We start from the raw sequence: 13,878 nt of genomic DNA, 5'->3' as shown, positions 1-13,878 counted from the left end.
TGTTAACATCCTATGTTGTGCTGTATTTCACATTGTCATTGGCAGCATATTGGCTTAATATTCAACAAGAGGATTAGACACTGCCTGGCCAAGTAAGACCTAGCATTTAGTGTGATCTTTTGCAGATGATCCACCTGGAGAATATACAGGAGTTTATACAGATCTGAAATTACTATTATCACTGATGGCTAAGAAGTGTCCTAATGATTTGTAGATGTCATGAATAGTATTCAGTATTGCTTTCTTAGCCCCCTGCTGCATTGAAAATAGCTTGCAATTTAATCAGTTTTCGGTGTTTTTTTTCTTTTTGCAATAGGGCTGTCACTGGCAATAACACCACTTTGCATATGCATCAGTTTGGCTCTACTGCAGATTTTTGTTCACATTGGACTCCTACTGATGTGCACTGATTTAACATCTAAAAATGAAACTTAATTTTATATAGCTTATAAGGAGTCCCTAGAGGGTCTTGTATCCTAAAAGCTAATATTTTTCAGACATAATCAGCAGGAATAGGTAATGGATTACCATTAGCTACATTAGCAGAAATGTAACGAAAAGAAATAGCTGCAGAATATGATATGCTTTTAACAACTTTGTATTTTACAAAGATATGTAATATAAAATTACACAAATGAGTGTTGCAGCTTCACGTTATTCCCCATGTTTATTCATAATGATTGTTTCATGTTTAAAGAACACCAAAATATTGTGTTTTGTCAGCCAAGGACAATAATAGTTTAATAGTAATTTATTTTAAACAGCTACTGATAATACAACCAATCAACACATTAAGTGGTGCCAACATTGGCATCTTGCTAAATAATCTCTAGACATTGCACAGAGAGTACATATTTCAAAGATAAGTCAACAAGAGCAATCAGAGCAGAAAATTAGAATTTGGTATCTTAGAATTAAAATACAGCTAAACTAAAGTTTTAATTGGGGTGATCAAAAAGGGCACTTGATGTAATGATATCTTTCATTTGTTACTAATTGTTTGTTCCTGATGAAGAAGAAGCATATTTTTGAATGTTGCTGAATTGAGTAAAGATGGCAGTGGTATTAGGAGCCAGGTTTTATAGTTAAAACATGATGGATTAGGGGAGGGGCTAAATGCTGCAGAGAACCCCTTTTTCAACTTGTTTTATGACAAGAGATCTTTTTGGTGTTTTATTGTGAAAGGTCAGCAAATTGGGTATAACAAATATTAAATGATTTGTTACTTGAAATGGCGATGATGATGACATTGATGATGATGATGATGATGATGAAATGAATGGTTATTAATGGTACTGGAATTCATAGTTGAATATACAAGGAATACAAAGTTTATATGCACTGTGATAGCTCCCCAGAAGGGCAAGACAAATCAATCTACCAAGAAAGAAAAGGGATAATTATGCATTGAATCAGTACTTTTCTTTTCAGTCTTGATTTTGATTGAAAGCGCAGTTCATCATATTTGTAGTTCAGTGAAGGTATCAGTATAGCCCTCTGTTTACTGGCAGTTTGCATAGTTAAATAGAAATGGTTATTTCAATTTCTCATTGCAGTTCTTTGAAGATTCTGTCTCAGAGAACACATCAAGAAAAAACATTTTGGATATCATGAGATGCTAAGATTTGGGAGCTAGAGTGGGGTTCACAAATGAAGAGGCACCTTCCTTGCTTTATGGATGAAAAAAATGAAACCCGGAATGATGAAGTGATAGTAAAAGAAAAAATAGGGTCAGAACTAGAATAGAAATCCAGACCTTCTGACTTCCAGTTCAATGTTCTTATAATAAAGCACGAGGGCCCCTTTTGAAGAGGTTTACTTGCAGAAATCACCAAGCAATTCTGCCTTTAAAAGTTGGAATGCACTCATTTAAGTTGTGCCCTAAACCTACAAAATTGGACATTGAGTATGACCAAACTTCCTCTCTAAGTGCTCTTTAAAATACAGTGTAGATAAGGATCTTATGAAGTCCATCTCAAAAACACAATCCATGACTTAAAGGGCCAAAGTATTCCCTTGGTCTTTAATGCAGTTTTGTTTCACTTCTATTTAAAGGTCTCCCTATATAGAGTAACCGATTTCTGCTTGTTTATTGTGCATGGTAACAAATGCAAAGCAATTTGCAAGCCCCAATGCACTACATAAATTTCAGGTTATCACTATTATTATATTTGAATAGATACTCAATATTTGGTCCCACTGCATTTAGATTTTTATCTTTTCATTTTATTATAGAAACATAATTACCTAATAAATGATTCCTAAGTCATATTCTTTTAGTCTTAAAACTTATGAAATACTTTCATGGACATTTTAGATATAGAAATCCTGAGTGATTGGAAGCAGCCATACCTATGACACTTTAAAGGTTGTTCTGGCAAAATGTGTTAATGCTTGCTGGAAGGCTTGTTTTTCAGTTAAAGTATATTTTCCAACATTCACTACCCCAGTGGATGCCCAGAGTGCAATGTCAATGAAAGGCATTAATTAGTATGATTGTTTCCAGGTAAAACACTTTATGAAATGAGGGAAACTGACTCTGTACCTAAACATTAGAGTGATTGATTTTACCTTTGAACAGGGGCTCTTGAAGGTTGCCATAGACAATGCCAGAGCTCAAGAGAAACAAGTCCAACTGGAAAAAACAGAGCTGAAGATGGATTTCCTAAGGGAACGAGAGCTAAGGGAAACTCTTGAAAAGCAGCTGGCTATGGAACAGAAGAATAGAGGTATGGCAGGAGTGTCAAATATAATACATTTCTTTCAAATTTCACATAGAAATACTACATTTTCCTAATTTTACCTATTACTAACACAAATTTTTTTTACAGTAGCATTTGAACTATGGATTCATTTTATATCTAGCCTTTATATCTAGCTACTGTTTTGATCTCCGAACTACACGATTCTCCTTAGTCCACATCACAGGGTGTTAGTATCTATGAATTGTCTCATTAATCATGTAAGTCTGATTGCTTATCCTGTTTTACTGATTCACACTCTTTGATATAAAAATGAGCTCTGATAATATGACAACCGTGAAGAATAACTTTCCATTCAGTCTGCATTCTCTTTTGAAAAATTTAAAGGGTTAAATATGTAAAGAGCCAAACATTCCTATCTACTCAAGCAAAACAGATTCTCCAAGATATTTATCAATTGAAATGGAACACTGATGAATTAGCTCAACAAATGGCCAAAAGTAAGTGAGCATCTATTCTTTATCTGTATGCCTCATCTTGACCTTGCAAGGTCAAGCACACATTCATAACTGGAGCTGATCTGGCTCCCTAGCACATAATCTAACATGACTGAGGATGGTAGTAAGGAGGATTTCATTTTAATTCACTATAAAGTGCATCTGTTTTAGAGAAGCAGGTGGATGTAGTAGATGCATTGTTGCTTTTGGAATCAGGAATACCAGGGTTTGAATCCAGTCTCTGCATAATCATGGGCAAGTCAGTCAGTTAACCTCTCTCAGTCTCAGGCAAGTATAACTTACATTTTAGGTTTAGAAATGGAATACAATTGCATTTGTGAATATTCTGTCAAAGAAACAGATCCTTGAAATATGGACAAAATGTGCACATAGAATTTTAAAGAGTCATTTTAATGTTATTATGGGTGTTTTACTTAGTGAGTTGAAGATCAGTGCCCCTTTGCTCTACCTGACCTTTCAACAGGACTGAACTTGATAGGTAACATTTAATAAACCCAAAATTTTACTCCTTGGTTCAAAATATCAGCTTAACAAATCAAAATTGGGTAAAGCATGGCAATTTGCCTAAAAAATTAGTTCTGGGGCTTTCAAGTGGAGTATTAAGAGTTATCAGTTTGATATGGCAGGCAGAAAAGGTTAGGAGATCTTGGCCTACATTGAAAGAAGCATGACTCTCAAGAATAAGGCAGTGATGTTCCTGCCATATACCATCTTGGTCAGGACACATCTGGAATATTTTATTCAGTTTTGAACATAACAATTTAAGAGGGACATTGAAAAGCCACAGAATGTACTGAGCTGACCAACCAGAATAGTGGAATGTTCCTGCCACGCCCAATATGAGGCTCATTTGCAGGAACTAGGGATGTTTAGCTGAGGCCAGGGCAGTTAACTATCTCTGGATATTTGAAATATGGAAAAGGGATTAGATTTCTGTCCTACCCTAACAGCAGAACTAGAAAGGATGTATGGATGGTGCAAAGAGTTCATTTAGGTTAATATCAGAATAAAAAAAAAAGAAGAATCTCCTAATTAGGAGCTATTTACCTTGAGCGGAGAGAGAATTGTGGGTAAGATAATAAATTCAATGGATTCAAAACTGTTTGGTTGGTCACTTTAATAGTTGGATGTCAACCTGGAAAGAGGTCTTTAGTGACATGCCTAGGGAATCTGTCTTTGGGGTTTAACTTCATTTTATTTGTTTTTGTTTGTTTATTTGGGTCAGTGGGATAAAGGCATAGTGGGCCTAATCAAATTCACTGGGTGACATAGACTGATGTGTTAAATGACTGAGTCAGGATCTAAAACTACTTTGCCATTGATCTTAATCTAGGAAGATAAATGTAAAGTTTTACACTTTTCATTCAGGGAAATAAATACCACTTGTACAAGATGTGGAAGGTCTGGCTATATTGCAATTTAACTGAAGGAGAGCAGAGGTTTGTGGAGGGTTAAAAATTCAGTATGTCAGCAGGTTGATATTTCAGACAAACAACATCTGATGTTATCTTAGGTTTCTTTGAGAAGCATGGTGATACGTATATAAGACTACACACCTGATATTCCAATTGCACGCAGGCCTGATCAGACCACATCTAGAACATTATATTTATTTCTGAGAACTACATTTCAGGAAGGGCATTGATAAGCTGGAGAACATCAGCTAGGATGGCAAAGTGCCTTGAGATTCTATCACATGAGTTTTGAGCAAAGGAATTGTTTGGGTAGTGTGGAAAAGGGCAGACTTGGGGTTAGGGGGGCTATGAGAGCTTTGCTGATACCAGGTATCTGAAGAACTAGCATACAAATTAGGGGTTTGATTTGTTGTGCCTTACCACCAAGAATAGAATGAGGAGGAATAGGTGGAAATTTCAGGGAAGTAAATTTTGGGGTGATGTATAGAAAGTCTTTCTAACAATTAAAGCTATCCACCATTGGAAAGGTCTGCCTCTGGAGGTGGTGAATTCTCCCTCAGTGGAGATCTTCAAACAAGGGAAGAAGAAACTAGATGATGTCTGTTGTTTTTCAAAAGCTGAGATTCTCTGACTCCGTAAGATGTACCACATTTTTAAATGATACGAGCACATTTAGACAGAAGTAGTTTGAAATAAGCACACTATGACATTTATTTTGATATAGGAATTACTATTAAGACAAAAGACAAATGTAGGAAGCAAGCACAGCAGAAGGAATGTTATGTTAACTGTGACATTTTGCAATAGAATTCTATCATGGTACTATCTTTTGTTAAAGGTACCACCTTTCATTAGAAAAAATCCGTTTTTATAGAAACTGAAATTCAAGCCGTTTAGGCCCTGAAGAAGCAGCCACTTGAGAGAACTTCAGAATGTTGTTGGCTCATACCCTTATTTACATCATGTTAAATTCCTCTAACCACTAGAGGGCAAAACAATCACATATCACTCCACGCATCTATGATTCAATTAATTGTGAAACAATAAATTGAAGGTAATAACTAGCAATGATTATTTATTAGTAATATGTCTATTGAAAATGTCTCATTACCCTGAAGTGTAGCCATGACTATCCCATTTGATTCAGTAACACAGAAGTTGGTGAATGGCCAGTAGTATGAGACTGTTGACAGAAATTTCATTAGCATTTTTCCTTCCAGATGAATTATGTTGAAAGTAATTTCCCTTTTCTAAGAGTCTTAGGCACCAGGAATTTGGGGGTTGGGTAGCAGTTGGAATTTGACATAGTAGGTGCTTAGTAAATGTATACTGACTTGACTTAAAGTTATTAGTTTCTTTCGAGTCCTTTGTCCTCATTGGCTCAAGAATTAGTCAGGAATCAGGAATTTTGCTTTATACCTTTCATCTGATGAAGGACTTGATATAATGTGGTTTCCTAAAATAGATAAATCTGCAGTGACAAAAGGGACACCTAAGTGTTGATAACATCATTATCTCAACTAAATTAATTTTAAAAATAGAATATTGTTGATTTCAGGATTAAACTTATTTACAATGCATTCAGTAACGTGGTAGTTGTCATTCCTCACCTCAGAAAGCCAGCTTGCATTTAGTATATACTTCCCTCAACAAATAGGTCCAGCACAATCTTCAACATTTGTATTTACCTTGATGCTATGATAAAATGAAATTAGCAAACATTTTGTGCATCTAAGTCCTGGTTTGCATTTCATCGTGCCCTTAATTCTATATCCTGGAGATTTTATTTTATCAAACCCGCAGTCATGCAAATATCTCAGACATCAGGGCATCCTTTTAGATAACTAGAGTTGAACAATAACTGTATCATTTTCTTTTGTCTTAAATATCCTCTTCCCCTCCCATCTGCATATCCTCTAATTAATGCATCCTACTGCTGTGCAATCTGATCAAGTAGTAAAATTGGGATTATGTCTCTTCGGTGGACAGCTACACAGTGAGGCTTTGCTCATTCTGGCTCTGCTTGTCATAGTCACATTCACAATATGTCAGCCATGATAAAATTTTAATTCAAAGAGAAACACATGCTTGCTTCTCATTTGTTAAGATTATTTGCCATGTACTTACACTGTAAAAATTAAAATAATCATCATACTGAAAGTACATTTAATGTACACTTCTTGAAGAACATTGATTCATTACTATTTAATGGTGACACATTAAATTCTTGGATAAAATTAAAGTCCCAGCTGGGGGTGGGGTGGAGATGGGGGTTTAGGGAGAAGTAGGAGCATTGCTGTAATACTTATGCATGTCTGCTTTAAATAGGAGCTCATGATATTTTAGTTGTACTGATTCTCTTGCATTAGATTTCAGCAAAATAAAATTATATGTTTTATGGGGATGTATTGGAGCATGTGTAAATTCTGTGTTAAAGAAGGATCAATATGTCTAAGGACACAATGAAATAGCCTCAAAAAAGACTTCATTCCCTCTTATATCTTATAAACATACTTCCGAATAAACTTATTTGTTCCTTAACGTATGTTTACTACGTCTTTTAAAGTTCCAAACTGGAATTATTTAAATTTTCTTGTTCCTATTCTATGGCATATAAAAGACACCTTCCAGAAAGAAGAAAAACAAACAAACAAAAAAACCCCTCTATTTGCCCCTTCCAGTTTAGCTCAGTGTTGCTTTTGATGGGCTTACCTGCACAGCTGTAGACTGTCTTGACCTCTGAGCCCAGGTGTAGGCAATTTAGCCACTGATTATAAAATTTCTTTTTATTAATAACTATGGATATTTACTAACACTATATTTTAAGTTTTGTTTCTAGTAAGGTTACTTTCCTACATTGAAAGTGAAGTCGAAAATTTGGAGATTGTTCTGGGGAGAAAAAAAACATAGTAACACAGGTTCATCTTACTATTTTGAGGAAATGTGTTTTAGAACTGGATTATCTAAATAACTAACTCCTTCCGTTTCATTTTCTACACGTTGACCAAGCCCACCATGTCTATGGGAAATAGGCAAATGTAATGTCTTTAGTTAATGACATACTATCTTTTACAGCAATAGTTCAAAAGCGGCTAAAGAAGGAGAAGAAGGCAAAGAGGAAATTACAGGAGGCACTTGAATTTGAGACTAAGCGTCGAGAACAAGCAGAGCAGACCCTAAAACAGGCAGCATCCACAGATAGTCTCAGGGTCTTAAATGGTAAGAAGTTATATATTGCTTAACAGTGATTGTCCTTTTGTATTGTAAAAGAATGGTTTTTAAATTATTCTGTACATTTGTATTTTTCTATTTTATAAGTTTCATTGATCTCTACTGGAAGATACTGGAAGAGAAGGTATATGTCAAAGGAATGCGACCCTTTACTTCTCCCTTATTTCATAGATTTATTCTACTTTTTCTTATTTCCCCTCTAGATCTGTGAGCAAATATTGCTCAGCTGCTTAACACACCAACTAAAAACAGGCTAAATTATTAGTCTGACAACTCATTCCCCCCTCCACCTCCCTGCTTAAAAGCCATCTTTCAATGCTCATTAATCTTTCTAAATCTTCCTAAAATTGTCGTGACCTCCAGTCATTGTTCAACATTTTTTTTAAATGACGAAGGTTGATTGTATTGTAATTCAGCACAGGAGTAACAGGTTGTAAAAAGGACCATAGGAATCAAATGAAATATGTCAGTCTTATCTTTCTGTGCTTTTAGACTCTCTGACCCCAGAGATAGAAGCTGACCGCAGCGGGGGCAGAACAGATGCTGAAAGGACAATACAAGGTAGGAATTTGCAAAAGGCTATAAATCTAGATCTTGCTATATGAGTTTTTCCTCCGCTTTAGCCTGCTATTCAAGCATGTAGCCTACCATCTGGGCCACATCAAAACAAGTTCAAACAAGGTCAAGTTCATCTTGCTTGTTTATATGACTGAATTCATTTTGTGCTGATAGATTTCCTTTAAATTAACAGGTCATTTCTGTTTATACAATGCAATTAAAATGGAATAATTAATTTTAAACAATGTATGATTAAATCTTGGGCGCAGTAAATGCATTTTATTTAATGCATAGAGTTGGTTTTGTAGGGGGAAGATTTTCTATCTCGTACTTCAACAGTGAATATCATAACTATACAAATAAAATCATAGCTTACCCAAGTAGGCAATTCTCAAAATTTAAACTTTATAACTAATCATTTTAGTGACAGTTACTGCAAGGTGTGTTTCAATAAACTAGCCCAAATGTTAACAATAAATATGATTGTTTATTCCCAGCTTGGTTTTTTCATTTGCCAAATGTTCTATATACCATTATTTACATTTTAATAACACAAATCTGCTGAGCAAATTTATATATAGAACACCGAAGGGAGCTGTAGTACACACGCAGAAGAGCTAAATATGTATATTGCAGAGACCACACTATTAGTAAAGAACAAATTCTGAAGGTAGCATGTATACTCTAATGTCTACTCTAGCCAATAAACCAAATCTACCAACATGAATACTAAACAGCAAAAATAGCATTTGTTTTCAATTTTAAATGAAGGTGCATTCTTCAAAGGAAAGCCTAAAATGATTAACTACTATAATCATTCTCAATTGCTTTTATTTTGCATTTTAAACTCAATCATTTTTAGGGTTTCATTTGACATCTTTTTTGTGTGTTATTTAATCTGATTTTCTGGCTCCAAAAATGCTGCCACTGGCTTACCATAAAGTGAATTCATCCTTGCACAGTATTGTGTTTTCAAAAATGTTAACAAGTAGAAATTTGGGGACAATAGTGACTGGCATAGAAAGATTTTTCATTATATTTGTGTACGGTTATCTAAGAATTGATGTAGTAATCATCATACTTTACGTTTGTATAGGCATCTGCAACATGCAAATTATTTTCCAGGACTTTGTCTCATTTGATGCTCATAGCAACCCCACTGTGTCACTTTTCAAAACTTTATCAACATGTGGAATAAGTAAAGACCAAGGAAGCCTGCACCTTCCTCTTCATCAGAAAATATCTGAGTAATCCTCTAATAAATGGCATACAGAGGTCAATACTGGAAGAATCGTATCTTCTTTATACATGCAAAATTTCTATGAGCAAAGACAGGTCACTCCACTTATAATTCATTCTATCACATATACTACCTCAAGTGGACTGGGAGAAGGTCTGTGGAACATATTAACCCATATTCTCCATAGCTCTCCCTTAAGTAGATCGAATTCTACATTGCATAAATTCTTTGACATCAGGGGAGCCTCACAGAGATATACATCCCTGCACATTAAAGAGGGTTAGTTGCTATGGTCTCACAGTTCATCTTCATTTCATCTGTGCAGATGGTAGGAGGGAAAACAAAAAGATATATTCCCCACTATGTAGAAGAGAGAACTTAGTCCATTGTTTGTAAATCTACAATCATTTTACATTTTAATATGATTTGTGCATATATATTCAATAAGTTTAATGATTACTAACATTTTTCCATTATTGATTGTACAGTTGTTTTTGTTGGTACTTACTAGTAACGCAGGTGTGATCAATTAATCAAAAAGTGTTCATTTGCTACCTACTTATATACCAGGAAGTGTGTTGGGCACTGGGAAATACAAATACAGAAATTAAATCATGATTTCTTTGCTATTGGTGTTCATCCCTCTGATCCATTTTGAGTCATCTATATCTCCCTAAGAAATCCTCTATAGACAAACTGTCCAATAGAGTAGAGACCTTTGATTTTTCAATATTTTGTGAGTACTAGTAAAGCACTCAGGCTATCTATATCTCATCTATTACTCTTATTATATGACTCATCCAACTCCTTTTCTCATTACATATCCCTAGTGATCTCTTTTCAAATTTTTTTTTCAAATATACAGTTTAAGATCTATATTTACTCTATATGGATAAAACCATGTTTTAGTAAGCAAGGACAGACTTCTCTCAATCATGTATCTGCAAAATGTGACCTATAAAGAAAATAGTTATAGTTGTTGACTCCAACTTCACAATTGTATATCCTAGGAAATCCCAACCCATTTTAATATTAGCCTAAAATTTCATGACTAAAAAACCAAATCCCATAGAATTATAGGGTCTTAAAATTGGAAGGGACCTTAGAGTCTTCTAACAACACAAACCATATATAAAACTTTAAGCCATTCTATGTTGTCTTTAGCAAGTAGTGAAGCCACCTCTAAAGCAGAAGTCTTTCACCTTTTTTTGTCTTATGGAATCATTAGGCAGGCTGATGAAGCCAATGGACCCATGTTTTTAAATGCATAGTATATATCAGTTGCAAAGGAAGTCATATGTATGCATCTATATGCATGTACATATATACGTATAGATAAATATAGATAGGGAACTCATGATATCCAGAGGGTTCTCATTTAACATTTAAAAAGCTCTAATTGTTATGAAGTTTATACTTATATTTACATCCATTCATGGCTTCTAGATCCTCTGGGGCCAAATAGAAGAAATCTAATCTTTCCTCTGCTTTATCCTTCAAATATTTGAAGACAAAATCACATTCTCCATATCCCTTCTCTACCCTACCCATGTCTTTTCTTTTTAACTCAAAAAACATTCATTAACCACTTATCATTTACAGTTCAGAATAGCTAGGTACTGGGAATACAAAGATCCAAAATGGAAACAGTCCCTCCCAAGGAGGTTACATTCTGCTGGGAAGGATATGGCATGTACAAATCAAAGAAGAAATAAGGAGTAAATGCTTTGGGAATATATGAGTGTGGAGGGAAAGAAATTTTTGAGGAGATCAGGGAAGAAAATTTATAAGAAGGACCAATTGAGCTAAGTATTGAAGAAAGATAAGAATTCTGAAAAAATTAAAATAATGAGGGAATCCATTCAAGGGATGGAGTAACAGTCTATGTAAGTGAACAGGGGAGTCAGATATCTTATTGAATTGGCTATAAGGAGGGGAGCGATATGAAATGAGACTAAAAGTTAGGTTGGAGCCATATTATGAAAGCTCTTAAATGCCAAGCTAAAGAGTGAGTGGCTTGATGATGCAGTGGGTAAGAGAGTTGGGCCCAGAGTCAGAAATACCTGAGTTCAAATCTGGCTTATGACACTTACTGGTCGGGTAACTCTGGGCGAGTCATTTAATCTCCATTTGCCTAAATTTCCTCAACTTTGGAAAGAGAATAATAGCATCTTCCTCTCAGGTTGTTGGGAGAATTAAATTATATAATGTTTTTAATTAGCACAGTATCTGGCACGTAGTATCCACTATATAAATTTGTCTTTCCTTTCCTAATGCTAGAGTCTATAAGGAAACTTTGACCTTTTTTTGAGGGGTGGGGGGTTTGGTATGGTCAGACATTGCCTTAGGGAAGATGAAAGAAACAAGTATTTATTAAGTGCCTACTGTATGCCAGTAACTATGCAAGTGCTTTACGAATATCTCATTTGATCTTCATGACAACCCTGGGAGTTTGATATTATTATCCCCATTTTATAGTTGAGAAAGCTGAGACAAAATATAAGTGACTTGCCTGGGTCACACAAATAGTGCCTGGGTCAGATTTGAACTAAGGTCTTCCTGACTTCGGGGCTGCATCTGTTGAGTCACCAAGCTTTCTTATTTGGTCAGGTCTGTGAAGGATGGATTAAAGAAGGATCCAATTCAATCAGCATTCATTAAGTGCCTACTATTTGCTAAGTTCTTGGAATACAAGATAAAGTATAATATTCCCTGTACTTAAAAATTGAGAGGGAGACGCTTTAGGAGGCTTATTTCTGTACACATTTCAGTCTTTCTGTCTCCTTCTTTCTTAAATGTAACCAGAGCTCCAAGAAATTTTCCAAAAGTTTTCTGACTAAGTCAGAGTACTGTATGACTACATGCACCTTATTCTGGATGTTCTATTGATCTTTTTTGTTGATCCTGCTACTCATAAACCCCTCCCACCCAGGAGGGCTAAAGCATTATCTAAAGCTTTATAAATGATCATTAGATTGAGAATCAGCATGGTATAATAAAAAGAACACTGGAATTCTAGTCAGAATTCCTGAATTTGAGTTCTGACTACAATATTTAGTAGCTGTGTGGTCATAAGCAAGTCATTTAAACTCTGAATCTCAGTTTCCTCATCTGTGAAATGGGAAGAAATTTAAAATTGCATTGTCCACTTATTGCAACAAACCCCTAGTTTGTTGAGAAAAAGCACTCTGTAAGTCTGACTAGATGTTTACATTATAGATTAATTATACCCCTCCCTGTTATCACCCTTTAGTGCAAATCTTTCTTCTCTCCCATACTTCCTCAGTATGTTGTGCCTCAATATAATTTAAAGAAGCTTTCTCTGTTAGGCAAAATTAGGTCATCTGACAACAAAAATGACTACCAAATTAAAAATAAAAAAAGAACCCATGTAACTGAATACAGAATCTAAAGAGAAATTTGGGAGAGGCAGAATAGACCAGGTTATTGTCATTACTAATTTGTAAAATAGGCTGTGTCATGTATTTGGGGAGTCATGAGGCTTACTGAGCACCTGCTGCTTGATGGTACTGTCAGGAATGCCACAAAAATAGCCCACTTCCCTGCCCTCCCCATCTCCCAGACTCCCCAAGCCCAGGTGTTATGATCCTTTGTATTCTCCCTCACTCCCAATCCAACCATAACTGAGATTATTCTCTCTTCCAAAATAAACTCAACTTAATTGGGAAAGACAAAGCAAATTAGTAAATCTTTGTGCTTGTCATGTATTTATTTATTTTTAACATTTTGGCATAAGTGAATGCCATTTCTGGCCCTGGAGTTAGTCATCTAGCAGTCAGCCGCTTAAATACTGCTCTGGTGCCAAGTAATTACCCCCAAACGAGCACCTAGGGTTAGACTAAGTATTGCCTCATTGGCATTAAGTAACACCATTTCTGGAGCACTAAAGAGGTGAGGAGAGAAATCTAGAGAAGTGATGATAAGCTAAAAGTGAGAAGAAAAATAAATTATAAAATTATTCCTGAGAAATTATTCCATAAATAATCATTGAATTTAGTCATATGAATTATTTCATGGTCATATAGTGCAAAATGGCTTAGTGATGACATTTATCGAGTGTGATTTTTTTAAATGAATACTGAGAATCTAATAACTAGTACAAATGTTGATGGGAGCACCTTGGGGTATATTAAGTAGAGAAAAGAATTAAAATCCAATGGGTTATTCATCTTCGAATCATAGATCTAAGCAAG

The 13,878-nt window shown here is 35.2% G+C and overlaps 1 protein-coding gene across 3 annotated transcripts in view; it reads left to right on the top strand.

Annotated features, from left to right (window-relative positions):
* DACH1 (dachshund family transcription factor 1) overlaps positions 1-13,878 on the top strand; it is a 491,468-nt gene that overhangs the window by 437,540 nt on the left and 40,050 nt on the right. For all 3 annotated transcript variants that reach the window (XM_036757384.1, XM_036757382.1, XM_036757383.1), the window contains 3 exons: positions 2,582-2,729; positions 7,711-7,854; positions 8,359-8,427. In XM_036757384.1, coding sequence (XP_036613279.1) covers positions 2,582-2,729; positions 7,711-7,854; positions 8,359-8,427 — 361 coding nt within the window. The remainder of the gene's footprint in view (positions 1-2,581; positions 2,730-7,710; positions 7,855-8,358; positions 8,428-13,878) is intronic.

The sequence above is a fragment of the Trichosurus vulpecula genome, chromosome 4 (assembly GCF_011100635.1).
Source record: "Trichosurus vulpecula isolate mTriVul1 chromosome 4, mTriVul1.pri, whole genome shotgun sequence".
Lineage (NCBI taxonomy): Eukaryota > Metazoa > Chordata > Mammalia > Diprotodontia > Phalangeridae > Trichosurus > Trichosurus vulpecula.
This window is presented reverse-complemented; position numbering and strand designations above follow the sequence as displayed.